Source organism: Trypanosoma cruzi, genomic scaffold (genome assembly GCF_000209065.1).
Source record: "Trypanosoma cruzi strain CL Brener 1047053517177 genomic scaffold, whole genome shotgun sequence".
Lineage (NCBI taxonomy): Eukaryota > Euglenozoa > Kinetoplastea > Trypanosomatida > Trypanosomatidae > Trypanosoma > Trypanosoma cruzi.
This window is the reverse complement of record NW_001849490.1, coordinates 165,570-192,233: the sequence shown is the minus strand read 5'-3', so window position 1 is coordinate 192,233 and position 26,664 is coordinate 165,570. Positions and strand designations below refer to the sequence as shown.

Sequence of the window (26,664 nt, the reverse complement as noted above, 5' to 3'; positions counted from 1 at the left end):
CTTTTTGCCCGCGGCGGCCATATTGCGCACGCGTTTATGCGAATACCACTTTTTCATCAAGGCAGTGCGACGACGGCTATCCGCACTTAACCGGGGATTGTGCTGAAGACATCCCCGGCGAACCTTCCGCCGGCAGCGGTTGGTTCGGGCGAGAGGTTGCGACACATCGAGAACAATCGTAGGCGAATCATCAAGTCCTCTGAAAAGGCATCGGCCGCCGTCACGGATGCGTCGCTCAATGGATGGGGAGCCGTTATCATTCCAGACCCCGGCGACGTTAAAATTGCCGGAGGAGAGTGGAAGAGGAGGCCTTTTCTTATCATGCAGGCCGAGGCGCGCGCGGTACGCTTGGCCTTATCGGCCTTTTCCGTCATCTTGCCGTCCACCATGGACGTTTGGGTGGACAGCACTTTGCTGCGGGGAGCGGCGAATAAAGGCAGCTCAAAATCACACGCCATGATGTGGGAGCTGCAACGGATTTATGAGTTTTGGAGTCTTGCGGAGTACAGGCATCCTTTGCGTACCTGCAGTCTGCGGGGTTTCCGCAGACGGCATATCACGCGGTCGTGTTTTTATACTTTAGGAATTGGCGAAGGGGAGCGGCGGGGTCTTGTGGCTGCAGGACCCCAAAGTGTGCCAATTCTTAAGTTGTGAATGCACAAACACACGCATATATATTATGCGTGTCTAATCCGCATAGAGGGATCACGTCACGACAGTGGCTACCATAATATGCATATATAAATCTGCACTCAATTGGTGTAAACGCTCATTAAAGACTTGGCGAACCCCCGCCCCCATTCCGTTCACCCCCTCTCATTCCTGTCATGTGTGGCTCCTATTGGCAATTTCGGGATCCGGCCAGCGGCCCAGAAGATCATTCTGAAAGTTTTATTCATCTATTTATTTGTTTTTTCTGTGTTTGTTGTGTCCACCCTTTGCTTTTGCTCAAGTTGTTCCCTGTGCGGGGTCGCGCTGCGCCTGTTTTCTTTTGCCCATGCACCGTTACGGATGGGGGAGCGGTGCGGAAGGTGCTGGCCAGTGTGGGCCCGTGTGTTGGACTCACGAGGATCCCTTTTTTATTTTGCGTTGGGGACGCTGGAATGTTGCGTTCCTTGTTGCGTGCACAGTAATTACTCCTCGTATGCATATGTGAATCTTTGCGGGCCGGGGTCCTTCCCCCCTTACAAGGCCGCAGGGATTGTTTCTTGCGTGGCATTTTGCCCGATCCTCTCAAGAATTGTGATCATTCGACTGGGCGTTCCTGCGCCCCTGGAGCTCTCTTTTCACACCGTCGTTGTGCCTCTCCCTTCATTTTGTCTCTACCACGCGAAAATAGTGGACTCACACGCTCTACCGCACGACGGGTGATATTATGGAAGCCGAAGCAATGGGCATTCGAACGCGCTCTGCGACAAGGAACGCGGTCCGGTGGATGGTGCTGTTCCTCCTGCTGCAGTACCTGGGCAGCCATCCCTCCTTTACTGCTGCAGGGGAGGAGCACGTGACCATTGGAATCACGAAGTATTTCCACCACGCCCATTCTGTATTTAAGACCAATTTTGGTTACCGCGTTGATTACACTAACTCTCAGGTCTCTTGTTTTAATGGTGGAGGCCTTCTTGCTTCGGATCAAACACCTGCTGCACATATTTCTATCGCGGCTGAGTTGAGAAAGCTTGCATCCAAGAAAGTTGAAACATTCCGTACGTACCTTGGCGGGACTGCCCAGTACACAGCGGATTCGGCGCCGTCCGAACAAAGGTGTCTACGTGGTGAGCGTCGGGCATCGTTAAAATGTATTTACAAGTGGAAAGAGGGTGCGTTTCTCGACTCCTCATCCGATGGTCATGGTGTTTCGTTTTTCAGGGGTACAATGTATACGCTTATTGGCGCGGGGCCAATGAACGGGTACGATGCTTATTGGGGCAATAAGTTGCCTGGGCACGGCCAGTTGTTCTTAATGCTTCGTATGGATACGAGCCAAAGCGATAAGAAGGCGACGTGGTATGACGGGCAAGGTGTGCCCAGGTACGATGGAGAAACGCCCGAAGACACATTTGGCGTTGTCTGTGAGACTCAAGAAGGGTACGTCGTCAGCACTACGACGCTTCCACCGACTGTGGAGATTTCGTGGGTGCGGAAGAATTGGTATTTTGTCTTGATTGCAATATTGGTGCCGGTTATTGTTGCCGTCGCGCTAATCACTGTCTGCTTCTGCCGTTGCCGCGGTGCTGACGATGAATCGAAGTGGGTGGTGCACATGGTCTTGCGGGAGGTGAACGGCAAGCCCCTTCATCCAATTGACGGGGATGATGGAATCTACAACGATAACAGCCCGATGATGCGCTATTCAACGTTGGGTGATGGGGTGCCCATGAATACTCCCTTTGCATACGAAAACGTTGAGGTCCCTAGGGTGATAAAGAATCAAGAAAACACTGTGTACGATGACGGGGATGTGTTTTAGGTTTTTTTCTTTTTTCATTGTTTACGCCTCTTTGCCGCATTGTGTGTATGTACACGTGTCTCTTGCAGTTCCTGCGTGTACGCCCACGGTTTTTAGTTTTAAAAAAGACGAGATGTGTGGGGTAATGCAGTGGACGCTGGGAGCAAGGAAGCATCGTGTGGAAAAAGCGGATCCGAAGACATGATTTATTTCCACCACTCTTTATTTTTGTTTTTGTTATTTTTATTTTTCCCTCCTCTCAGTGTAGGACTGCGTGCGAGTAGGCGGGGCGCCCTTTTTCTCGCCAGCATCTTATCTTTTTCCCTATTTACCCTGGCGGCAAGCCTGCTGTGGGAGGAAAAGGAAGGAAGGAAGGTGGAGGAGAAACGTGTCATTGTGAATGTGTACAATAAGTCGTTAAAAATGTGCCATTAGAATGGGGAGAGTATTTTTTTTCATTATTTATTTTACTCCGAAACATGTGGAAAGAATGTGCGTCACGATGAGGCTGAGCAGATGATAAAGTGGATTAATTAACTGCCCCGTTTCCTTTACGATTGTTGGATTATTTTTTTGTAATTGAGCGCGAGTTGAAATGTAGGTGGGTTTTGTTTTTTCGTTTTTGCCTTTTCTTTCTTTGTTTGATTTCCTGTTTGTTTTTTTTTTTGTTTTTTTTTCTGAATACAATGATATGTGGCCTAAGTGGTTGAAGGTGGACTCTGTTTGGTTGTCATTCTTAGGTCTCATGGCACGCGGTGAGAGTGTGGGTGTCAAGGAGGGCCCGGCAGCGGTGGCGGAGTCGCTGACATCATCGGGAAACGTCATGCATGCGTCACTTGTCGGCGTCACGGTGAAGGACGCGACGCTGCAGGAGGATTTGGAGTTTGCAGCGGGTGTGTTAAGACGAACCGTGGCGCAGATGATGCGTGTGGGTGCTCAAAAAAAGTTTCTTCCGAGGTCGGAGAAGTTGAGAATGAAGACGGCACTTGTGCTTGACACAATTCATCGCATGGAGGAGGGGATGGATGCGTGAAATGCGGGGTGGAAGAAACACCGGTGTGATTTGAGTTTTGTACCGTTCAGTAGGAAAGAGAGAGAGAGAGAGAGAGAGAAAAAATTTCCTCTGCGTGCATGTGCATGGGTGTTTGTAATGTGCCTTTCACACCCTTGTAGAGAGGCATGTGAAGGAAACTCAGTGAATTCTATTATTATTATTGTTATTTTTTTTTTTTTTTTTCTTTTAATCCGTTTTTGTGCACATTGCATTTGCGGTGCATTGGCAGCAGCAAAGGAGGCATTCAAAGCGCGCGTAGACTCATTGACTCCAGCCTACGGGGAAGGAAAATTAGGTGGTATCAGAAAGAAAGAAAGAAGAGCAGCTATTTCAAAGGGGAGAAATATATATATACATATATAATTGATAGTGACTGCTTTTCCTTCTTTCTTTTTTTGTCAAATTGTACGACGGCCATCGCGTGGAGTAAGTTAAAGAGAAGCCTCTTCTTTGTTGTTGAGTTGCCATCACGGTGGGGCGAGGAGGGGTGCAGAGCAGAGGCATACGGCAATACGTAAGCGGAAGAAAACAAAATGGGGCAGCAACTCCCAACCGACACGAAGCGTCAGCAACAAAAGTGGCAGCCTCCTGTGGCTTCTGACATTGGAAAAAAGAAGAAGCGACATGGTCCGGACACGGCAGCTAAGCTGCCAAAGATATATCCCGTGAAGGCTTGCCTTCTCAAACAGTTACGGCTGGAGAGATGTAAAGACTACCTGCTACTTGAGGAAGAACTTTTAAAAACGATTGGGGCTCAGCGGGAGGCGCAGGAAAACCTGGAAGAGGGTGCGATGTCACATTATGAGGCTGAACTCAGTAGGGTGGATGCGTTGCGCGGGATGCCGCTGGAGGTGGGGACACTTGAGGAAGTCATTGACGATACACATGCTATTGTTTCTACCGCCGGGTCCGAGTATTATGTTCCCATGCTTTCTTTTGTAGACAAGGAGAAGCTGGAGCTTGGTTGCAGTGTTCTGCTGCACGACCGCCAGCACAGTGTTGTGGGTGTATTACAGAATAGCATAGACCCACATGTGAGTATCATGAAGGTAGAAAAAGCACCGCAGGAGACGTACGCTGATATTGGTGGTCTTGAGGAGCAAATTCAGGAAATTAAGGAAGCGGTGGAGTTTCCATTGTCCCATCCAGAGCTTTATGACGAGGTGGGCATTAAACCACCGAAGGGTGTCATCCTGTACGGTGTGCCGGGTACTGGCAAGACACTTCTAGCCAAGGCGGTTGCAAATCAAACAAGTGCGACGTTCCTACGTGTAGTGGGATCTGAACTCATTCAAAAGTACTCTGGTGACGGTCCAAAGTTGGTGCGGGAGTTGTTCCGTGTTGCGGAAGAAAACAGTCCTTCTATTGTTTTTATTGATGAGATCGACGCCATTGGAACCAAACGGTACGACACGGACAGCAGCGGTGCGAAGGAGGTACAACGCACAATGTTGGAATTGTTGACTCAGCTCGATGGGTTTGACAGCTCGAATGATGTAAAGGTCATCATGGCGACAAATCGCATTGAGACGCTGGACCCGGCTCTTATTCGGCCTGGTCGCATTGACAGGAAAATTGAATTTCCGTTTCCCGATGAAAAGACGAAAAAAATGATATTTGAGATTCACACCAGTCGTATGTCGCTAGCCGAGGATGTGGATATCTCAGAGTTTATTCACGCCAAGGAGGAGATGAGTGGTGCGGATATTAAAGCCATCTGCACGGAGGCGGGCCTGTTGGCACTGCGGGATCGACGTATGAAAGTGTGCCAGGCGGATTTTGTCAAGGGTAAAGAAAATGTGCAGTACAGAAAAGACAAGAGCAGCTTTTCCAAGTTTTACCTCTAAAGAGCAACCGATTTTTTGAAAAAAAAAAAAAAGAAAAGAAAAGAAAAAGGGAGGAAAGCATGAAGCTAGAGGGTCGTTGCGAAGAAGGAAACCACACACGCACACAAACACACGAAGGAAAAGAACAAACAAACAAAAAAAGGAGAAAACCCATATTTATATTGAGAGAGAAGGAGGGAGCGGAGAGAAGTATGAATGGTGCGGGAAGGAAGCAACAATGAGGAGAATGGGAAAAAAGAAAAACAGGAATGAAAAGAGGGAAGGAAGAACGACAAATCCTCCAAAAGAAAGAAAGAGAGAATGCGTATGGGTGTGGGGGTGTTTTTGCGTGAGGAGGAGCACTCTATTTTTGTCGTGGGGACATTTCCTGCGCAGTGGGAGCACCAAATGTTTTTGGATTTATTATTATTATTATTATTATTATTATTTGCAAACACCACACAATTAACTTCAGAGATGGGCGGCATGAAACTCCATTATTTTTATTTTTATTTGCATTTGTTATAAAATGCCGTATGTATCACGTGCCGACTGCGCGAGGTGTGCCCGATGCGCGTTTGACTGAGAGGGCCTGGAATGGGCAGCGGTGCGACAAGAAGAAGCATGAAAGAAGAGATTTTGAGACATGGAGAGAGGGAGAGAGATTCATGCATGCCATTTCTCAGCCAAGCGAGTTTTTTACCTCATTGTGGGGTAACTGTGCTTGTGTGTTTTATTTTGTTTCCCTCCTTTTTTTTTTTTTTTTTTTTGCACCGCTCCGTGGCTTCTTACGACTCCACCCTCCCTCTTATCAAACACAGACCTCATCTTTCAGATGACACATGCAGTCTGTGTGTTTGTACTGTTTGTGTGGTGCTGCTCCTATCCAATGGAAGGGCGTACGGAGGGCAGTACTTTTTTTTTTTTTTAATTTTTCTACTTCTCTCTCTCTCTCTCTTGCAAGAAGGAAAGGTTGGGTGAGAGATACCTGTCGTTGAATTATTCATATTTTTATTTTTATTTTTTTTTATTTATAGACCGATATATTTGTTTTTGTTTTTTTTTTGTTTTGGCGATGCTCACGTACGTAGTTGCTGCGGTCATTATTTTACTCACGGTATGTCTGTTCTTTAAGAAGGGTGTGTTTTTCTCCTCTTCCATGGGAGTGGCATTGGATGCGTCTAAATTTCAGAACTTTAAGCTTGTGGATAAAATTACTGTGAGTCACAACAGTTTTATCTTTCGCTTTGCTCTCCACTCGCCCACACAGCGACTTGGACTTCCTATCGGACAACATCTTCACATTCGATGCATGACCACTAACCCAGAAGGAAAGCCAGAGATGGTGCAACATGCGTACACTCCTGTTTCCTCCGACGATGACTTGGGGCATGTGGATTTCCTCATTAAAGTATACTTCAAGAACGTGCATCCCAATTTTCCCAACGGTGGCCGTCTATCGCAGCATCTGTACGATCTTCCACTGGGCACGATGGTGGAAATACGGGGTCCTGTGGGAAACTTTGAGTACCTGGGGAAAGGCAATTACACTGTTAAGGACGGGAAGGGCAAATTGAAAAAGATGCACACGGACGCCTTCACAATGGTGGCGGGAGGGACGGGTATAACACCGATGATGCAACTGATTCGTGCCATAATGAAAAATAAGGAGGATCGCACAAATATTTTTCTTGTCTACGCGAATCAGACCGAGGATGATATTCTCCTGCGGAAGGAACTGGATGACTGTGCCAAGGATCCACGCATGAAGTTGTGGTACATGCTGGACCGTGAGACTTCCCCTCAATGGAAGTACGGCACCGGTTACGTGGATGAAGCGACGTTGCGGGCACATGTTCCTGTGCTGCAGCCCCGGAATTCCGACTACAACCGTGTCGTTGCGCTGATGTGCGGCCCACCACCGATGCTCCAAAAAGCCGTGAAGCCAAACCTGGAAAAACTCGGCTACACCGCAGAGGAGATGTTCTCCTTTTGATGGAAGTGGGATGAAACGCGGAGTTCAAAGTAGGGTTGAAGAACGCAATTGTGGCTTCACACACAATAGAAAGACAACACGTAAAAAGAGAGTGGATGCAAAATAACAATAATAATAATAATAATATCTTCCCAGCGGTTCTAGCAAAAAAAAAAAAAAAACAAAAGAAGGAGCGGCGGCAGCAAAAGGGGAGAAAACACAAAAGAAAAAAAAAAGAGGGCAAGCCGTTGTTGTCGTCACCGGAGGAGTCATTAACAGTTGCGAGGGGACAGGCAAAGCAACACCAACGACAGCAAAGGGAGTTGTGACGTGGAGGGGGAGGAAGTTTTGTCTCATAAAAATTACATGGCGCAAAGTCATGACTTGTGTTTTTTGTTTATGTGTTTATTACTTCTTCTCTTGTTGTTGTTGAAAAGGGAATGGGAGGAGGGGGAACGTACGAGAAATACGGGATGCCCATGCCGGCGGTAGCAAAACCAACCAGGGGAAGAGAGAGAGGAGTATGGGATGCAAACAGCCCATGAAACACGCACAAAAACAAAACAAAAAAAAAAAAGAATGAAGAGGGGAGAAAAAAGAGACATAAATTATAATGTGTGGGGAGGAGAATAAAAGAAGATGGAAAGTAAATATATAATACATATAAAGGGAACTAATGAACAAAAACGAGAAGGGGGAAGGAGAGAGAAGGGGACGCATGGAATGATAACAAAGGATACATGTAAAATATATATATATATAGAAGGCACTTGTTGTAGATTCACTGGGGAATTTTTTATTTTTAGGTTGAGGGAGATGACGATAACGGAAAAATAAAATATTTAAATTCTATTATTTGATTTAGCTTTTTTTCCAGAAAAATGTGGGAAGAATGTGCGTCACGATGAGGCTGAGCAGATGATAAAGTGCATTAATTAACTGCCCCGTTTCCTTGACAATTGTTGGATTATTGTTTTGTCAGAGGGTCTGTGTTGAATTGTGGTGGGCGCCTTTATTTTTGTTTTATTTTTTCCCACCCGCTGTTGCTGCCGCTCTTCATGCGGAGTTGTCCGGCGGATGTGAAGCCCAAAAAGACTGCCGCTTCCTCATTTCACTACGAGTCCGGTTAGGACAAAGTATGATTTATGTGTATTTTCTTGTTTGTTTGTTTACTTGTGTGTGGGTGTTGGGTCAATCTTGTCTGAAGTGTGGGGGATGTCGGGTGGTGCGGTGAGCCAAACTGCCACCTCTCATTGTGGTGTCCCGTTTCTGGGAATATGTAGCACAACATTACTTGGGCGCATGGTCAACGGTAAGAGACATGCCGTCGTGGCGAGGACGGCGGTTCACTTCATGACGAAGGACAGTAAACGGCTCAAATGATAACGAGGCCAGCTCATAAAAATGACGCTTCCAAATTTAATAAATCGACGGTTTTGTGGCGCACCGTGTGACGTTACTGCAAAACGCGTTTCAGCGAAATGATTTTCTTCTGCATAGACGTGTTGGCGAGTCGCCGTTGCCGGGATGAGCCCGATGATCTAGCGGAGTTGAATTGCCTCCGCAGGGGCTACGAATGAGGCCCTTAAATCTTTCACACCATCACGAAAGCCAAAGTGAAAGACCCCGAGATGGAAAAATCGCAGTTTGCGGCTGTAGGAAGGGTGATGAATCAAGTTTGGGTTAACAATGTTCGAAACAGCTGCCTGCGGAGAGGCGCGGTTCAGCGTGGCTAAGGGGCGGATGAGACGTTACGCCAATGGGAGAACACGAAGTCCTTACAAGGAGGTATGAATCAATTGGCGTATCTTTCCAACTAAAACACAAAACAATTCGTTTAGAGCATGAAGAAAAGACAATTCTGGCACACCTTTTTTTCTCCGAATTTTTATCTTTTGGGGGTAGAAAGGGGAGGGGAAATAAAGGACAATCCCCCCCGCACCATTTAAGAGATGAACGGTACAAAGGAATTGCTGCGCACGCGGTGTGTATGGCTGTCTTTGTTTTCTCCTGCTACTCCGCTTTTTGTGCTTCATCCTGACGCAATACTAGTACGAAGCCATTTCCTTCTTATTCCGCCTTTTTTCCTTTGTCTCTCTCTCCTCCCGCAGTCAGGCTGCACTGCTGCTGCTGCCACTCACACGAAACCAATAAATGCGATTTGCTCAGACCATTCGCCAGCCACGCCACGCCGCTTCTCCCACTGGTGGTGTTGCTGCTGGTGTACTGCGCCAGCGGGGTGTATTGTCGCTGCACCCGCTCTGGAGCTTCGCCGTGGATTTGACACGGTGAGGAGGCGGGGCGCGTTGCAGGCGTACACCGTCGCCACACAGATTGACAGCAGTGGCTGGGAACCGAACCGCATCGCGGTTTCCACGGAGGATCTGGAGAACACGAACAAGAGAAATTACTGCGAAGAGGGAAGGGATGAGTGCTACAACGTCTTGGGGGACACAATGACTTGTAAAGTCGAGCACCCCTTGACGGAAGAAAGGAGGCATTTGCAGACTGAGAAGATTATACACGGTGCCGCCCAATTGCACGCTGAGTTCTTCTCCATTTCTTGCGCGATGGACCTCCATCGCCAGCGCAACAGGCGGCGAGGTTGCTGTTGCTGTTTCATCTGTTGTGTGTTCCCCACTGATACTGCGAGGTGCGGGGGTCGGACGTGGCGGCGGTGGGGCGAAAATAAGGGAGGAGGAGGATGGTGCGTGCGTGCGGGAGGGCCATGGGGATGCATGTTGCGGTGCGCGGCAGAGGAGGGCAAGGGAGGGTCCCTGCGGCGTTGGAATGCAGTGCACTGTTTGCGGACTCGATGTGCCCCTTTGTTGCATGGTGTGTCTTGGTGTCCCTTTCTCGAGTGTGTGATGCCAGCCGGCTCTTCACGATTGTGGCGATGACGTGTTGACAGCGGTTTGGGTTGGCGGTAGCTGTTCCGCCCTCTGGGGCTGCGAGGGTGGATGCGTCACAGTGAGCTACACCAATCGCGCACGACGTCTCGTACGCAAGCAAGTGGTGCAGCGATTGCCGACGGGAGGCGGCCCTCTTGAATTTTTTGACCCTCTGGCAGTCTGCAGTCTCAGCTTGAGTCGTGGTGGTCTTCTTTTTTTCCACTCCTTCCTTTTGTGCGTGTCCGCAGGCAATTACGGCTTCGCGCACACGTCATGTACACCAGAGTGCATGTGGAAGACTCTTTTGTCTCCGGGGCTGGCAGTTTAGTGTGGCTGCTCTATTTTTTCTTGGCCGTGAAGGAGAGAGACACGGGGAGAGCGTCATGCCGTTTTGCTCCCTGCAGCTGCAATGCACTCCGTACGGTCGGTTGGGGTGAGGCGCCGCATGCCGTTGAGTGTGGGATGGCAATGGAATTTTGGCGCCCATTTATGGAAGGCTGAGAACCGACTTCCTCGCGTGACTGGTGAGTGGGTGGGGTGACTGCTGGCGGTGTGTGGGCGTGTGCGGTCTCGCAGTCTGTGGGCTGTGGCTGCCTCTTGCCATGCTGTGTGCTCTCTTTTTGCGTGTGTCCATGCTGCGCCTCTCTCCCTCTCTCCCGTTCTGTCATTCACTTCCCCACTCCGTGTGCAGATTAGCGGACTGACCCCAGCACCACTAGGAAGGATGATGACTACTGTGATGACGACGACTGCGCTGCGCCGTGAAGTGTGCGCCCTGTTTTCCCTCGCGCTGTTGTGCTGCTGCGCTTCCATTTTCGTGACGGCTGCGACTGCGACGGTAGCAGCTGTACAATCAACTGATTTGTATTCCGGAGCGTCTGCAGTGAACGTTTCGGTGGAGATCTCGTGTGCGGACAGTGAGAATAAGTTGCAATGGCGCTTCCCTGGCCAGACAAATTGGACTAGGTGTGTAAGCTCACTGGGTGCTTATGACTACACTGTTGTCGCGAGCAGTGGTGGTTATGAGGACACTGCTGTCGTAAGCAGTGGTGATTATGACACTGTTGGTCAGGAGAGCACTGGATACAGTGTGGGTACACCATCTGATATTATTGAAGTTGTTCTTTTGGATTCTACAAGTGGGGCTTCTAGTCGTGATGATGAGTCACTTTGCCTCTCGGCCGACCGGATGTACTTGACTAAAAAATGTAATGCATCCTGCAAGTCCGCCGGAGAGGGTAAAACCGCGTTTACAATGGAATTTCAAACGACTAACGAAAGTGGGGTGTACAAGAAGTCGCTGAAAAATAAAACAGAAAATAATGCTCCTGCGGGAAGCACCTCGGGCATCTGTCCGTTAAAGACTTCTGTTGAAAAGGCACCTGAGAGCGTCAAAAGTGAAACTCCAGAGGCCGCTGCAGCGGCGTCGGCAGCACAAGTGACAGGAGTGGAGGCGCCCGCAGCGGGGCAGGATGCAGGCAGTTCGAGTTCAGCTGCGAGTGGGGCCTCATCATCGGCACAGACTATTGAGCAGGGGATATCCTCAGCGGGCCCACAACCCGGCAACACTTCGCAGCCGCCAACAGGCGAAGGGGTTGGCAGAACGGATGCATCCGGAACGACGCAAACACCCTCAGCCACGGCCGGTGCTGCCTCACAGTCCGGCAACCCGACATATACGAGGGAGACCAACAACAGTGCCGCCACCGGAGCGCAGGGTCCCGGCACGTCGGACGGCAGCGCCATCGCCACTGCGTGGGTGCACACACCACTGCTGCTGCTTCTGACCGCCCTTGCATCTGCTGCTGGGCAGCGGTGCGGAGCAGCCACACACGAATGATGAAAGGTGCGACTCGTCCCCTGTATGTGTGTGTCTATTCTGCCTGACGCCCTGTGGGCAAATCCCCCACCCCAATTTAGGAAGTGTTTTTGCTATTTTTGTTGCTTTTTTTTTAATGGTTCAATTTTTTTACTCTTTTTTTTTTTTAATCTCTCATCCCTCTTTTTTTGCTTTCGGGGGCAATCAATATGGAAGTTCTTTTTTTCTACTCTTTCCTCTTTTAATTGTTTCTTCTGCACTCCTTCTGCGAGGGGTGCCGTGTGTTTCCCGCCCAACTGCTCCACTCGCACACCCACCGACACGCTCACGACGACGGCCCTGTGCGCCTCGCCTGCTGCACGCACGAGGAGGGGCCGCGACGAACGGCGCGCTGAGGGAGCCGTGACGTGTGGGCGTGCGACGAGGGCCTGTGGGGCGGAGCACACATTTCTTCCCTCTTGTTTTGTTTCTTTGCGGCCAGGGCGGGCAGACACCCGCAGCGCCACACACACAGCCACACCCTGCCGCTTTAAGAAAAGTAATTTTGCTTGCTCTCTTTGACTGTTTTTCTTGTTTTGCGTGTTTTTTTCTTTTGCTGCGCTCACTCTCCCGATGAAGTGACGCGACTCCCGTCATGTCTGCGTGCTTCTCTCAGTCCCCACACACACGAGTGACTGTGCGCTGCGGGCCGCACTCGCACGCCGATGAGAGGGCTGAGGGGAGCAGCAACACGCAGATGACCGCATGAAATATAAACGATGTGCGGACACACGGAGGGTCGGACGGTTGAAGCACACGCAACCATCTTTTTAATTTTCTTTTGCGGGCAAAAAATATATGGACAGTTTGGTGGGAGCACACAGTAACCGGGTGTTTTTTTTTTTTTTAGGAGTAAGAGCAATGGAGGACGACTTCTTCCTTGCGTTTTTTTCTTTTTATTTAATTACTTTGTGCGGGGCTGGGAGGATAATGGTGAAAGGGGAAGTTTTTTTCTTTTTTTTTGTAATTGTTTTAAATAAATCTTGTATGACTCGCCACTGCTTGGGATGCAGTGCAATCATGAGTTTGAGCAGTCTTGTTACTTCTACCATGCGGCTCTGCTGTACATTTTGTTTTTGCGTTTCTTTACATGCTCCGTTTCTTTTTTTACTTCTTTGCCTCGTGTTTCTGCAGGCACGCACAAGCACACGCACACAGAGTGCAAATCACGGTGGATTCGGATGGTTCTTTTGCGGTGCGTGTGGCAGCAGCGTGTGGGTGCTGCTTTTTCCCGTGGGCATGAAGCGAAGGGAGGAGAGAGGCAGCGCGCAGGGCGAGTGTCTCTTCCTGATGGTGTGGGGGCGCTGCGTTGTGACCGCATGGAGTGAGGCGCCGCGTCGTGGATGGATGAGGAATCGCTTCCGCGTGTGGCTCTTTTGGTGATTGCTTGCTCCGTGTGCGCTGTGTGTTGGCTGCAGGGATGTGGCCATATCCGTTGGCTGTGAGAATGGGCTGGAGGAGGATGAGGTTGTGGATCTCTCCTTCTTGTCCATGGTGGGGTGACTGCTGGCGGTGTGTGGGCGTGTGCGGTCTCGCAGTCTGTGGGCTGTGGCTGCCTCTTGCCATGCTGTGTGCTCTCTTTGTGCGTGTGTCCATGCTGCGCCTCTCTCCCTCTCTCCCGTTCTGTCATTCACTTCCCCACTCCGTGTGCAGATTAACGGACTGACCCCAGCACCACTAGGAAGGATGATGACTACTGTGATGACGACGACTGCGCTGCGCCGTGAAGTGTGCGCCCTGTTTTCCCTCGCGCTGTTGTGTTGCTGCGCTTCCATTTTCGTGACGGCTGCGACTGCGACGGGGGCTGCTGTACAATCAACTGATTTGTATTCCGGAGCGTCTGCAGTGAACGTTTCGGTGGAGATCTCGTGTGCGGACAGTGAGAATAAGTTGCAATGGCGCTTCCCTGGCCAGACAAATTGGACTAGGTGTGTAAGCTCACTGGGTGCTTATGACTACACTGTTGTCGCGAGCAGTGGTGGTTATGAGGACACTGCTGTCGTAAGCAGTGGTGGTTATGACACTGTTGTTCAGGAGATCACTGAATACAGTGTGGGTACACCATCTGATATTATTGAAGTTGTTCTTTTGGATTCTGCAAGTGGGGCTTCTAGTCGTGATGAGGAGTCACTTTGCCTCTCGGCCGACCGGATGTACTTGACTAAAAAATGTAATGCATCCTGCAAGTCCGCCGGAGAGGGTAAAACCGCGTTTACAATGGAATTTCAAACGACTAACGAAAGTGGGGTGTACAAGAAGTCGCTGAAAAATAAAACAGAAAATAATGCTCCTGCGGGAAGCACCTCGGGCATCTGTCCGTTAAATACTTCTGTTGAAAAGGCACCTGAGAGCGTCAACAGTGGAACTCCAGAGGCCGCTGCAGCGGCGTCGGCAGCACAAGTGCCAGCAGTGGGGGCGCCCGCAGCGGGGCAGGATGCAGGCAGTTCGAGTTCAGCTGCGAGTGGGGCCTCATCATCGGCACAGACTATTGAGCAGGGGATATCCTCAGCGGGCCCACAACCCGGCAACACTTCGCAGCCGCCAACAGGCGAAGGGGTTGGCAGAACGGATGCATCCGGAACGACGCAAACACCCTCAGCCACGGCCGGTGCTGCCTCACAGTCCGGCAACCCGACATATACGAGGGAGACCAACAACAGTGCCGCCACCGGAGCGCAGGGTCCCGGCACGTCGGACGGCAGCGCCATCGCCACTGCGTGGGTGCACACACCACTGCTGCTGCTTCTGACCGCCCTTGCATCTGCTGCTGGGCAGCGGTGCGGAGCAGCCACACACGAATGATGAAAGGTGCGACTCGTCCCCTGTATGTGTGTGTCTATTCTGCCTGACGCCCTGTGGGCAAATCCCCCACCCCAATTTAGGAAGTGTTTTTGCTATTTTTGTTGCTTTTTTTTTAATGGTTCAATTTTTTTACTCTTTTTTTTTTTTTTCTAATCTCTCATAACTTCTCTTTTTTGCTTTCGGGGGCAATCACTGTGGACGTTTTTTCTTTTCTACTCTTCCCTCTTTAATTGTTTTTCGCTGCACTCTTCCTGTGGGGAGTGCCGTGTGTTTCCGCCCAACTGCTCCACTCGCACACCCACCGACACGCTCACGACGACGGCCCTGTGCGCCTCGCCTGCTGCACGCACGAGGAGGGGCCGCGACGAACGGCGCGCTGAGGGAGCCGTGACGTGTGGGCGTGCGACGAGGGCCTGTGGGGCGGAGCACACATTTCTTCCCTCTTGTTTTGTTTCTTTGCGGCGAGGGCGGGCAGACACCCGCAGCGCCACACACACAGCCACACCCTACCGCTTTAAGAAAAGTAATTTTGCTTGCTCTCTTTGACTGTTTTTCTTGTTTTGCGTGTTTTTTTTTTTTGCTGCGCTCACTCTCCCGATGGAGTGACGCGACTCCCGTCATGTCTGCGTGCTTCTCTCAGTCCCCACACACACGAGTGACTGTGCTCTGCGGACCGCACTCGCACGCCGATGAGAGGGCTGAGGGGAGCAGCAACACGCAGATGACCCCATGAAATATAAACGATGTGCGGACAAATGGAGGGTCGGACGGCTGAAAGACATTTAAATACCTTTTAATTTCTTTTTTGTGGGCAAAATATATATGGACAGTTTGGTGGGAGCACACAGTAACCGGGTGTTTTTTTTTTTTTAGGAGTAAGAGCAATGGAGGACGACTTCTTCCTTGCGTTTTTTTCTTTTTATTTAATTACTTTGTGCGGGGCTGGGAGGATAATGGTGAAAGGGGAAGTTTTTTTCTTTTTTTTTCGTAATTGTTTTAAATAAATCTTGTATGACTCGCCACTGCTTGGGATGCAGTGCAATCATGAGTTTGAGCAGTCTTGTTACTTCTACCATGCGGCTCTGCTGTACATTTTGTTTTTGCGTTTCTTTACATGCTCCGTTTCTTTTTTTACTTCTTTGCCTCGTGTTTCTGCAGGCACGCACAAGCACACGCACACAGAGTGCAAATCACGGTGGATTCGGATGGTTCTTTTGCGGTGCGTGTGGCAGCAGCGTGTGGGTGCTGCTTTTTCCCGTGGGCATGAAGCGAAGGGAGGAGAGAGGCAGCGCGCAGGGCGAGTGTCTCTTCCTGATGGTGTGGGGGCGCCGCGTCGTGGATGGATGAGGAATCGCTTCCGCGTGTGGCTCTTTGGGTGACTGCTTGCTCCGTGTGTGCTGTGTGTTGGCTGCAGGGATGTGGCCATATCCGTTGGCTGTGAGAATGGGCTGGAGGAGGATGAGGTTGTGGATCTCTCCTTCTTGTCCATGGTGGGGTGACTGCTGGCGGTGTGTGGGCGTTTGCGGTCTCGCAGTCTGTGGGTTGTGGCTGCCTCTTGCCATGCTGTGTGCCCTCTTTTTGCTTGTGTCCATGCTGCGCCTCTCTCCCTCTCTCCCGTTCTGTCATTCACTTCCCCACTCCGTGTGCAGATTAACGGACTGACCCCAGCACCACTAGGAAGGATGATGACTACTGTGATGACGACGACTGCGCTGCGCCGTGAAGTGTGCGCCCTGTTGCCCCTCGCGTTGTTGTGCTGCTGCGCTTCCATTTTCGTGACGGCTGCGACTGCGACGGTGGCTGCTGTAAAATCAACTGATTTGTATTCCGGAGCGTCTGCAGTGAACGTTTCGGTGGAGATCTCGTGTGCGGACAGTAACAATACGTTGCAATGGCGCTTCCCTGGCCAGACAAATTGGACTAAGTGTGTAAGCTCACTGGGTGCTTATGACTACACTGTTGGTCAGGAGATCACTGAATACAATGTGGGTGCATCATCTGATACTATTGAAGTTGTTGAGTTTGTTACCATTGATACGGTAAGTGAGGATCCCAGTCGTGTCAGTGAGTCACTCTGCCTCTCGGCCGAACAGATGTACTTGACTGAAAAATGTAATGCATCCTGCAATTCATCCGTTTCGGATAAAACCGCGTTTACAATGGAATTTCAAACGACTAACGAAAGTGGGGTGTACAAGAAGTCGCTGGAAAATAAAACAGAAAATAATAATCCTGCGGGAAGCACCTCGGGCATCTGTCCGTTAAATACTTCTGTTGAAAAGGCACCTGAGAGCGTCAACAGTGGAACTCCAGAGGCCGCTGCAGCGGCGTCGGCAGCACAAGTGCCAGGAGTGGGGGCGCCCGCAGCGGGGCAGGATGCAAGCAGTTCGAGTTCAGCTGCGAGTGGGGCCTCATCATCGGCACAGACTATTGAGCAGGGGATATCCTCAGCGGGCCCACAACCCGGCAACACTTCGCAGCCGCCAACAGGCGAAGGGGTTGGCAGAACGGATGCATCCGGAACGACGCAAACACCCTCAGCCACTCCCGCCAGTGGCAATGGTGGGTCCTCCGGTGCAGCCACGGCCGGTGCTGCCTCACAGTCCGGCAACCCGACATATACGAGGGAGACCAACAACAGTGCCACCACCGGAGCGCAGGGTCCCGGCACGTCGGACGGCAGCGCCATCGCCATTGCGTGGGTGCACACACCACTGCTGCTGCTTCTGACCGCCCTTGCATCTGCTGCTGGGCAGCGGTGCGGAGCAGCCACACACGAATGATGAAAGGTGCGACTCGTCCCCTGTATGTGTGTGTCTATTCTGCCTGACGCCCTGTGGGCAAATCCCCCACCCCAATTTAGGAAGTGTTTTTGCTATTTTTGTTGCTTTTTTTTTAATGGTTCAATTTTTTTACTCTTTTTTTTTTTTAATCTCTCATCCCTCTTTTTTTGCTTTCGGGGGCAATCAATATGGAAGTTCTTTTTTTCTACTCTTTCCTCTTTTAATTGTTTCTTCTGCACTCCTTCTGCGAGGGGTGCCGTGTGTTTCCCGCCCAACTGCTCCACTCGCACACCCACCGACACGCTCACGACGACGGCCCTGTGCGCCTCGCCTGCTGCACACACGAGGAGGGGCCGCGACGAACGGCGCGCTGAGGGAGCCGTGACGTGTGGGCGTGCGACGAGGGCCTGTGGGGCGGAGCACACATTTCTTCCCTCTTGTTTTGTTTCTTTGCGGCGAGGGCGGGCAGACACCCGCAGCGCCACACACACAGCCACACCCTACCGCTTTAAGAAAAGTAATTTTGCTTGCTCTCTTTGACTGTTTTTCTTGTTTTGCGTGTTTTCTTCTTTTTTTTGCTGCGCTCACTCTCCCGATGGAGTGACGCGACTCCCGTCATGTCTGCGTACTTCTCTCAGTCCCCACACACACGAGTGACTGTGCTCTGCGGACCGCACTCGCACGCCGATGAGAGGGCTGAGGGGAGCAGCAACACGCAGATGACCCCATGAAATATAAACGATGTGCGGACAAATGGAGGGTCGGACGGCTGAAAGACATTTAAATACCTTTTTAATTTCTTTTTTGTGGGCAAAATATATATGGACAGTTTGGTGTGGCCACAAGGCAGCCGGCAGCTTTTTTAAATTTGTGTGGAACAGCAATGGACGATTTCTTTTTTATTTATAATTATTTTGTGTGATGGGGTTTGTATAAGACGAAGGGGAAAGCTTTTTTTGTGTTTTGGATAAATTTTGTGTGGATTGCCACTGCTTGGACTGCGGTGCAATCGTGAGTTTGAGCGGTCTTCTTCTTGTTGTTTCGCCATGCGTCTCCGCTGTACATTTTGTTTTTGCGTTTCTTTACATGCTCCGTTTCTTTTTTTACTTCTTTGCCTCGTGTTTCTGCAGGCACGCACAAGCACACGCACACAGAGTGCAAATCACGGTGGATTCGGATGGTTCTTTTGCGGTGCGTGTGGCAGCAGCGTGTGGGTGCTGCTTTTTCCCGTGGGCATGAAGCGAAGGGAGGAGAGAGGCAGCGCGCAGGGCGAGTGTCTCTCAGTGTGACCGCGTGGGGTGAGGCACCGCGTCATGGCTGGGTGAGGATCCGCTTCCGCGTGTGGCTCTTTGGGTGATTGCTCGCCCCGTGTGCGCTGTGTGTTGGCTGCGGTGTGTGGCCGTATCCCGTTGGCCGTGGGATTGAACTGGAGGTGTTGACGGTGTGTCTCTTCTCTTCCATTGGTGTGTGGCTGTTGGGGGTGTGCGCGTTTGTTGTGTGGAGGGCCGAATCTTCTCACCCGCGAACTGACGGCACTGCGATGGTGTTAGTGTTTGAGAGGGCCGGTGTGGAGTCGCCGGCCAGGGTGAGGGCCGTGGCGGTGGTTTTCTCGCTTGTCTTTTGTTCCTTCCGTGTGCTTTGTGCTGCTTCTTGCTTTTCCTCCTCTCACCTTTTTCTCCTGTGTTCCTGCGTGGAGTGGCCGCATGCTCACGGACCATTTTGATTATGAGTGCCTCTTGACGGCATCCATCCATTTCCCTCTCTTACTGTCTGTCCTTTCCTGTTGGGTGTGAGGCGTGTTGCACTGCGTGAGGGCTGGCCCGCACACACCGACGGCCCGCCGTGACTTGCCGTGTTGCTGCTCTTTTCTGTGTGCGATGGTCCTCCGTGCCGTCCCTTCCGGATTGTCTCGTGTTCCGCTCTATGCGTGGGCACTCTGCTCTGCTCACCGCTGACGTGTCTGATGTATTGCCGCTGTCGCTGTCTCCTCCACTTGTTGAACACACACATAGAGGGAAAACAAGCGCGAATCGCTACTGTGAAATTCGAAGGCACTGAAAGGACCAACAGCACACACACCGCCCACACACATATTTATATGCTTTCACGTGTTGCTGCAGTGAAGGCACCCCGCACACACAACCGTCGCCGCGTGACCGGATCCAGCGGAAGGAGGAAGGAAGGAGGAGAGAGTGAGCCGCGGAGGCCCAACATGTCCCGGCGTGTGTTTACTTTTGCGGTGCTGCTCCTCCTCCTCGTGATGATGTGCTGCGGCACCGGTGGTGCTGGGAAAGCTGAGGAAAGTAATTCGGTGCAGCTCATTGATTAATTTGAAGGGATGATAATTATTTCTTCTGCTAAATAGGGCGAAGGTAATAATGATGTGAAAGTTACCTTGCTTCGTGCTCCCAGCTTTGTGGGTGTGAAGGGCGGTGTGTTTGCCACTGCTGGGGTTCAGTGCAGGGCAGAAGGCGGAGTGAGTGGCTGTGATGGGATTATGGCGAGGCGGCTGAATTTAAGTGGTGGTCCAATGGAGATCTCGATGGCGGACAACAGTGTCCCTTTTGCACGATTTCTGGGGGTGTTGGTGCTACGGATGGTAAGGAGGCAACAGAGATAATGCGGCCCACAACAGTTGTGAGTGGTGGCAACATCTACATGCCTCTTGGGGACTACGGCAAAACAAGTTCTGACACACAACCGGCTGACGCAAGCAACTGGAGCCTTTTGCTTGTGAAAGGGACCGTCACTGAAGAGGGTGAGAGCAAGAAGATCCGATGCAGTGGGGCCCATGCGGTTAAACCCGATGCCGGAGGTCGCACTAACTCCCTGAAGAATTTGAATGGTGGAGGAGGCTCGGGTGTTGCGTTTCATGGCGGCACGATTGTGTTTCCCTGCAGGCCACAGACGGGGATGGAAAGAGTGTTTTGCTCGCCGTGCAGCTCACTTCGTCGGATAATAAATGGAGGCTTTCGTATGGCACGACTGGCAGGGGCTGCGGGGATCTATCCGTTGTGGAGTGGGTAGCTGGCAAAAAACTTATTCTGATGTCTTCTTGTGGGGATGGCCAGCACCAACTGTGCGTGTCCGATGGGCATGGGGCGAGTTGGTATCCAAATCGTGTGTCGATTAATCGCGTGTGGGGCAACTCACATGATAGAAAAGGGTACGGAGTGCAGAGTGGATCCACCACCGCAGTCATTGCGGGCGAGAAGGTGATGCTCGCCGCCCTGCCCGCGTATTCTAAGGACAATGAAAAGGGTCGGCTCAATCTTTGGGTGACGAGCATTGTGCGTGTGCACGGCGTTGGTCCGATATCCCGTGAAGGTGATGACGCTGCCGCCAGCTCCCTGTTGGTGAAGGGGAATAATGACGAGTTGCTTTCACTGTACGAGAACAAAGAGAGGAGCGAGGACGGATCAGACGGTCATGTTGCTGTGCGCGTGGCGGCGGGGCTGGAGCGTGTAAAGGATGTGGCGAAGAAATGGACAGATTTGGAGAGCGCCCTGCAATGATGCAGTCGTACTGCCAAGGTTGGCTGGGCGGCAGCAAATGGCATGTGCACTGGTCCTGTTCCCACCAAAGGGCTGGTTGCCTTTTTGTCCGGCAGCTCAGCTGAGACCGAGTGGCGGGACGAGTACCTCGGCGTGGGCGCAACAATAAAGAACACGGCAGCGGCTGTTAATGGAGTGACGCCCAAAGGCGCCGGAGCAGGAGCGCAGTGGCCGGTCGACATGAATGGGCCGACTGTGCCGCATCACTTTGCAAACAGGGAGTTCACTCTTGCGGCGGCGGTGTCGATTCACGAGGTGCCGGAGAGTGGCAACGTCCCTTTGGTGGGTGTGGGGATGAGCGACCCCAACAGCACGGTGCTCATTGGCCTGTCGTACACCCACGAAAAGAATTGGAGCTTTATGACTCCTAGTGACGCTAATCCTGACGAGCCTGCTCTTTTTGACTGGAAACCAAACACGACGTGTCAAGTGACGTTTGAAATGAATACGGATGGCTGCTACGTGTTTGTGGATGGGAGGGGATTGTACATGAAGAAGGCGGAAGAGGAAAGCTTTGAAACCCTGCTGGAGAAACACAGGATCTCATACCTCTTTATTGGCTGGGGCAGTGCAAGAGGCACGGAGAGCAGCCGTATGACGGTGACCAACGTTATTCTGTACAACCACACAGTGTATGGTGAAGGGTTGGAGCAACTCAATGCAAGCACAGTCCCTATTCCACAATCGGGTGTTGCCAAACAGCAGAGGAAGCACGAGGGTGACCCGAGTTGTGGCGACAGCACCGTCCACTTGTCCGTGTCCCCGGTGCTATTACTGCCTGCTTTGGTGCTGCAACTGTGGGGCATGACGGCTCTGTGCTGAAGAAGGCATGGGGGGGTGGAGTGGCGACTCCCCGTGGGGAAAAAACTGTTCAGCTTTCCAGCAGCACGTACTGCATTTTGCCGAGGATTTTATTTTTCTGTTTTTTTCTTTTTTTGGCGCGGGTGCTTTGTTGGGTTAATAAGCACCTTCGTGTTTTTTGTTTGCTTTTCTGACCTTTTTCCAAAATCCTTTTTCCCCAATGTCCGTCTAACAGACACACCGTCATGAGTGACGTGTTCCCTCTTGTTTGCTTCTGCCACTCACACACGGTGCCGGCCTGACTGCTGTGCGTCCCACGGACCGCACAAAACGGGGATTGGAGGGGCAGGCCAGATGCCGCATGGGATGTGAGGGATGTTGTGTGTGGCCTTGGGGAACAGTACGAACTTTTTTTGTTTGTGCTTGCAATATATGTGGGCACCTATCCCCCCTGTGCTTTGGGACACGTGAAATGAAAACTTTTGCTGAGAGATGTTTCTTTTTTTTTTTTGTTTTTGTTTTTGTTTACTGCTTCTTTTGCTTGTGGTCTTAAGTTGCGGAGGGGTGTGGGTGCGGCGGAAAAGCAACGAAGAGGGCAGTTGGAAAATAATATTTCAGGTACGAAGGGAGTGGAAGGGAGTGTAACGGAGGCAGCATTAAAGAGGAATAGAGAAGGAATGAAGGCGTCTGTGTGTGGAATGCATTCCGTGGGGAAGAGGTCTGGTGTAAATGAGGACAGCGGAAGGGTTCAGGATGATACGACGTGCATGGTGGGTCAAGAGCTGAATAACGGTGTGGGTCAGAGGGAGGAAGAATCTGCAGATGTGCAGTTGTCACTCTCATTTTCAGAAGTGCGTGTTGGGACCCACACAGAGTGTGTGGATTCTTTGATGCGGAACCCCACTCCTACATTGTCGGTTTTTGGCGGTGGCACAACATTGGGAGTTAGTACGGACACTGAAAATGGTGCAGGGAACAAGGACGCCGCCTACCAACCACTCCGATTGCAGATTGCGTGGGATGGAGATATTTGCATGTCTCAGGTGGATGGCGTTTGTGTTATGTTGTCGGCGGAAGAAGCACAGGCGGAGGATGTGCACTCTGCTGCCCCTCATGCCAATTCCATCGACTCTGAACTCTGTCCGCTCGGATGCGATGAAAACAGTTCTGCAACAAGTTGGATGTTACGACAGAGGAGGCTACAGAATAGGGCAGAGCAATGGCGGCGGCACGAGGAGGAGTTGTGGCGACGAAGGTACGAGCAGTCTATTTCTCAGACTTGTGCGGCGACAATTGTGAAATTCCCCCCATTGACCGAGACGACGGCGTTACAGAGTCACGATGATGTGCATCTGGGAACCGATGAGAATGGTGACGTTGACGGCGATGCAGGCGGCTGTGATGATAGTACAGAGCCGCAAACTAAACGTTTCAGCACGGCAAATGGCAGGCGACTGCGCCGATACCGTCCGGAACCCATAAAAAGTGAAGATGATGACGTGGCCATGCCTCTTTGGCAAAAGTCTACATGTAGGAGAAACCCCTGATGCTGCTTGAGGTCTTTTTGTTTTTGTTGTTTTTCTCTTGTTTTGTTTTTTTTGTCAAACATAAATATAAATAAGTAAATATATAAATAAATATGGAAAACAGTGCCTTGTCCACAATTATACTTGCGAGCAGAAACCCTGGAGGTGTCATCAGTGTGCATGAAGCAGCCGCCTGCGATAAAGCCATGCCATGATGACGTTTGGAGGAAGCCACCTCCGTCGTTCCATTATTATTGGCTTCTGGTTGAGGTTTCATTTATTTGTTAGTGTTGTTGGCAGAGCTGGGGTGGTTTCTTATATGTAACGATGTTTTTTTTTTCCTGCTTTTTTTTTATTCTTGCTTTCTCTATTCTCTACTTGCCGTTGTTGAGTGAAGGGGGGCATTTTTCTCCTGTGGCTTCCCCTCCCATTTTCCCACACAACAAATCCCCATTCCCGCAGGAATTGCTTGATGAGTGTAGGGGAGTGGGAAAAGGCAAAGAATTGGAATAAATCCCCACCCATTTTTTTTTGTTGTTTATTGCACTTTGCTGCGATTGCTTTGCTCTTGTTGTTGTTGTTATGATGATGACGGATGAGTTGATTTTTGTTTGTTTGTTTTTTATTCGTTTTGCCCGTCGTGTGCGTGTTGTCGGGGCAACGCAAAAACGTAGAACACATATATATATATATTGACGGGCACAAACAATTATACAGCGAGGAAGGTGACGAGTAACACCGGTTCACAAAGAGAGAGAGAGAAAGTGTGTGTGTGTGTGTGTGTGTGTGTGTGTGTGTGTGTGTGTGTGTGTGTGTGTGTGTGTGTGTGTGTGTGTGTGTGTGTGTGTGTGTGTGTGTGTGTGTGGAAGGGACGACCATTTAAAATATATTTATTTATTTATATTTTGGAGTCTTTATTCCCCTTCTTTTCTCCCATCAGTGTGTTTTTTTTTTTCTTTCTTTCCTTTTCTTTTTCTTCTTCCTTGGTGTGTTTGTGTGTAGGCCTGCGCGTTGGTGATTCCCCTATCCGTTTACTCTGTGTCTTGCCATTCTGCGTTTATTCATTGCCTTCGCCATCCGCTCCATCGACGTTGTTTGCGCTCTCCTTTCCCCGCCGCTGCCGGTTTCACGGGGGCCGCATTATTCCCACTTTGTTGCAGGCCGCAGGGAAGCGAAGGAGGGCGGACGCACGACCGTTGGAAGCCAAGGGGGCGGGGAGGCACGTGACAACAAAATCGGCGGCGGGAGAAGACGAATAAAAACATGAGACAGGGAATGGTCGAAGGAGAAATGCAGGAATCGGTGGTCCCCCATGCCTCCCACGAGGCAGAAGAAGAAGAGAGTAGTGCCATGGTCGGCGGAGAACAGCGGCGACCTCCATGGAAGAGGGTAAATTCCTTTCGGGTGAAGTCATCCATGGGCGTTGAAGGTCCAACCGACATGGTGGGCAAAACAGATTCTCCTCCTGTTGCCACTACGGAGTCTGTATTCGATACAGGTGGAACGGAGAAGGGGAAAGAGGAACAACGCGAAGTTGGGGGGGACGCTGGAGAATTGCAACTACAACAGGGACAGAGACTTCTCACGGGAGCACAAAATGCTCCCCCCACGGTGCCGTGTCAATCTCATTCAAGAAAATCGCCTGTATTATTTCCTATTGCTGAACGTGTTGGGGCCCTCACTGGCTCTGTTATGCATGATATCATTCATGCCGAGATGAGCTTTCAGGGCCCACCGAAACTAACGCTGCAGCCACGTCCTCAACTGACACCACCACAAAGGCCAAATGCTTCTCGAGAATGGAATGTAACTTTGGCCTCTGATGTATTTTCCATGTCTCCAGGCACTGTCGCTTCTCGTGCTTCTTCTTTGAGGACTGGCTCGAATGGATCGCCTAATCCTACGCCATCGATTCCATGCATTCTGCCAAACACGTGGAGAAGTTGTCCAGTGCATAGCGTGGGCGGGTCCCATGAGACAGCAAAGCGTCCATGTGCCTTGCTTCAGCAGAATTGTCTTAAAGGAGGAATTGAAGTCTTGCCCGCGTCCTCCTTGTGCTCTCCGGTAGTGCTGAGGCTGCAGCCTCTTGCGAGTGCGGGAAACAGCGGTGGGTCATCCGGTATAACTAGCCATTATGTGCGTTCACAGAATTCGAGATGCTTGTCTGTTCCTATGCCGAGAAAAGTTTCCCTTGCTAGCACGGGGGACCCAGTTGAGAAGAGTGATGTGCCTAACTTTTTTTCACACGAATCCGTCACTTCCATGAATAAAAGCAGCACCTGTAGTACAGCCCGTAGCGGTGCCAATAGTAACGTTAGCGTGAAGAACTTGAATGGCACCTCAAATTTTCCACAACCGACGCAAAATTTGTCGTTTCCTTTATTATTGTGCTCAAAGACAAACGGTTTACGAAATTCAGAGAATTCCACGCGAAGTTCCCGGAATGACTGTGTTTATCGTACGCAGGCACGTTCTGTGGGACGGCAGGGTTCTTCACCCCCAAATGATTTAGAAAAGACTAATCCACAAGAGAAAAGTCCTTCCACCACCTCCCTGAGGCAAACAGGCGGCAGTCATTTCCCCAGTCCGTCACGTCAACAACAGGGAAGGAAGATGCGTAGTATTCAGGAGTTACTAGTGCAAGAAGTTGTTAGCCAGCTGCGTCTCTCGTAGGGTTTCGGTCTTTCTTTTTTTCCTTTTTTTTTTTCTTCTTCTTCTTCTTTGCTCTTTTTTTTTTTTTTTTTGTCTGTTGCTGGCGAATCCCTTCTTATCCCCCTCCATCTCCCTTCATCCAAAAGGAAAAAAAAAAAAGAAAAAGAAAAAAAAAGAGGAAAGGGATCCAATCGAGAAAAATATATATAAATATATATATATGTGGAACAAACTGCGTTGTGGTGTTGTTAAGCAGCCATTTGTATTGCATTTTATTGTGACGGGTGTGGATGTATTCGTTGCATTGATGTGATTTGTTTTTTAAGGGATATATCCATGGCACCGGTGCCCTCGCAGGCTGTATATAACATACACATACATATATATATGTGCATCAGGGTGTGGGAAGGGTGGGCCGAGAGAGAGAGAGAGAGAAAGGGAGAGAACAAAAAAGAAAGGAAGTAATGGGAGGGAAGCTCAAAAGAAAAAAAAA

The 26,664-nt window shown here is 50.6% G+C and overlaps 10 protein-coding genes and 1 pseudogene across 10 annotated transcripts, besides 42 other annotated features; all 11 read left to right on the top strand.

Annotated features, from left to right (window-relative positions):
• Nucleotides 1-882: a mobile genetic element.
• Nucleotides 1-1,499: a sequence feature (heterozygous, Esmeraldo-like haplotype).
• Nucleotides 600-882: a mobile genetic element.
• On the top strand, nucleotides 1,376-2,470 carry Tc00.1047053511859.200 (hypothetical protein, conserved; the record flags this gene model as incomplete). Its single annotated transcript, XM_810220.1, has 1 exon — nucleotides 1,376-2,470. The coding sequence occupies one exon, from the start codon at nucleotides 1,376-1,378 to the stop codon at nucleotides 2,468-2,470; it is 1,095 nt and encodes a 364-aa protein (XP_815313.1).
• Nucleotides 1,500-3,037: a sequence feature (areas not merged during assembly with more than two copies in the genome that could not be assigned to a particular haplotype).
• Nucleotides 3,038-3,785: a sequence feature (haploid, non-Esmeraldo-like haplotype).
• Nucleotides 3,056-3,129: a sequence feature (A-rich).
• Nucleotides 3,536-3,561: a microsatellite.
• Nucleotides 3,655-3,694: a microsatellite.
• Nucleotides 3,786-6,719: a sequence feature (heterozygous, non-Esmeraldo-like haplotype).
• Tc00.1047053511859.180 (proteasome regulatory ATPase subunit 2, putative) lies at nucleotides 4,037-5,350 on the top strand (the record flags this gene model as incomplete). Its single annotated transcript, XM_810219.1, has 1 exon — nucleotides 4,037-5,350. One exon carries the CDS (start codon nucleotides 4,037-4,039, stop codon nucleotides 5,348-5,350), a length of 1,314 nt encoding a protein of 437 aa, XP_815312.1.
• Nucleotides 5,368-5,397: a microsatellite.
• Nucleotides 5,554-5,651: a sequence feature (CT-rich).
• Nucleotides 5,750-5,778: a microsatellite.
• Nucleotides 6,080-6,099: a microsatellite.
• Nucleotides 6,245-6,265: a sequence feature (AT_rich).
• Nucleotides 6,329-6,362: a sequence feature (A-rich).
• Nucleotides 6,376-6,400: a microsatellite.
• On the top strand, nucleotides 6,405-7,325 carry Tc00.1047053511859.170 (NADH-cytochrome B5 reductase, putative; the record flags this gene model as incomplete). Its single annotated transcript, XM_810218.1, has 1 exon — nucleotides 6,405-7,325. One exon carries the CDS (start codon nucleotides 6,405-6,407, stop codon nucleotides 7,323-7,325), a length of 921 nt encoding a protein of 306 aa, XP_815311.1.
• Nucleotides 6,720-7,537: a sequence feature (areas merged during assembly that could not be assigned to a particular haplotype. This can correspond to areas where the two haplotypes were merged or to regions with more than two copies in the genome that were merged during assembly.).
• Nucleotides 7,427-7,451: a microsatellite.
• Nucleotides 7,471-7,542: a sequence feature (T-rich).
• Nucleotides 7,538-8,298: a sequence feature (heterozygous, non-Esmeraldo-like haplotype).
• Nucleotides 7,859-7,912: a sequence feature (T-rich).
• Nucleotides 8,134-8,162: a sequence feature (AT_rich).
• Nucleotides 8,299-8,349: a sequence feature (haploid, non-Esmeraldo-like haplotype).
• Nucleotides 8,350-8,586: a sequence feature (areas merged during assembly that could not be assigned to a particular haplotype. This can correspond to areas where the two haplotypes were merged or to regions with more than two copies in the genome that were merged during assembly.).
• Nucleotides 8,587-8,783: a sequence feature (haploid, non-Esmeraldo-like haplotype).
• Nucleotides 8,784-9,689: a sequence feature (heterozygous, non-Esmeraldo-like haplotype).
• Nucleotides 9,257-10,204, top strand: Tc00.1047053511859.161 (uncharacterized protein; the record flags this gene model as incomplete). The annotated part of the gene is made up of 1 exon (XM_810221.1): nucleotides 9,257-10,204. The coding sequence occupies one exon, from the start codon at nucleotides 9,257-9,259 to the stop codon at nucleotides 10,202-10,204; it is 948 nt and encodes a 315-aa protein (XP_815314.1).
• Nucleotides 9,690-22,511: a sequence feature (areas not merged during assembly with more than two copies in the genome that could not be assigned to a particular haplotype).
• Tc00.1047053511859.150 (mucin-like glycoprotein, putative) lies at nucleotides 10,920-12,035 on the top strand (the record flags this gene model as incomplete). Its single annotated transcript, XM_810217.1, has 1 exon — nucleotides 10,920-12,035. One exon carries the CDS (start codon nucleotides 10,920-10,922, stop codon nucleotides 12,033-12,035), a length of 1,116 nt encoding a protein of 371 aa, XP_815310.1.
• Nucleotides 12,122-12,209: a sequence feature (A-rich).
• On the top strand, nucleotides 12,852-13,436 carry Tc00.1047053511859.140 (uncharacterized protein; the record flags this gene model as incomplete). The annotated part of the gene is made up of 1 exon (XM_810216.1): nucleotides 12,852-13,436. The coding sequence occupies one exon, from the start codon at nucleotides 12,852-12,854 to the stop codon at nucleotides 13,434-13,436; it is 585 nt and encodes a 194-aa protein (XP_815309.1).
• Nucleotides 13,740-14,855, top strand: Tc00.1047053511859.130 (mucin-like glycoprotein, putative; the record flags this gene model as incomplete). The annotated part of the gene is made up of 1 exon (XM_810215.1): nucleotides 13,740-14,855. One exon carries the CDS (start codon nucleotides 13,740-13,742, stop codon nucleotides 14,853-14,855), a length of 1,116 nt encoding a protein of 371 aa, XP_815308.1.
• Nucleotides 14,942-15,006: a sequence feature (A-rich).
• Nucleotides 16,538-17,638, top strand: Tc00.1047053511859.120 (mucin-like glycoprotein, putative; the record flags this gene model as incomplete). Its single annotated transcript, XM_810214.1, has 1 exon — nucleotides 16,538-17,638. One exon carries the CDS (start codon nucleotides 16,538-16,540, stop codon nucleotides 17,636-17,638), a length of 1,101 nt encoding a protein of 366 aa, XP_815307.1.
• Nucleotides 17,725-17,812: a sequence feature (A-rich).
• Nucleotides 18,534-18,554: a sequence feature (AT_rich).
• Nucleotides 19,735-22,014, top strand: Tc00.1047053511859.100 (annotated as a pseudogene).
• Nucleotides 22,487-22,520: a microsatellite.
• Nucleotides 22,512-22,561: a sequence feature (haploid, non-Esmeraldo-like haplotype).
• Nucleotides 22,562-26,664: part of a sequence feature (heterozygous, non-Esmeraldo-like haplotype) that runs on past the window's edge.
• Tc00.1047053511859.90 (uncharacterized protein) lies at nucleotides 22,671-23,540 on the top strand (the record flags this gene model as incomplete). The annotated part of the gene is made up of 1 exon (XM_810213.1): nucleotides 22,671-23,540. The coding sequence occupies one exon, from the start codon at nucleotides 22,671-22,673 to the stop codon at nucleotides 23,538-23,540; it is 870 nt and encodes a 289-aa protein (XP_815306.1).
• Nucleotides 23,607-23,633: a microsatellite.
• Nucleotides 24,284-24,384: a microsatellite.
• Nucleotides 24,397-24,426: a sequence feature (AT_rich).
• Nucleotides 24,464-24,500: a sequence feature (A-rich).
• Nucleotides 24,783-26,192, top strand: Tc00.1047053511859.80 (uncharacterized protein; the record flags this gene model as incomplete). The annotated part of the gene is made up of 1 exon (XM_810212.1): nucleotides 24,783-26,192. The coding sequence occupies one exon, from the start codon at nucleotides 24,783-24,785 to the stop codon at nucleotides 26,190-26,192; it is 1,410 nt and encodes a 469-aa protein (XP_815305.1).
• Nucleotides 26,203-26,263: a sequence feature (A-rich).
• Nucleotides 26,313-26,346: a microsatellite.
• Nucleotides 26,368-26,393: a sequence feature (AT_rich).
• Nucleotides 26,589-26,616: a microsatellite.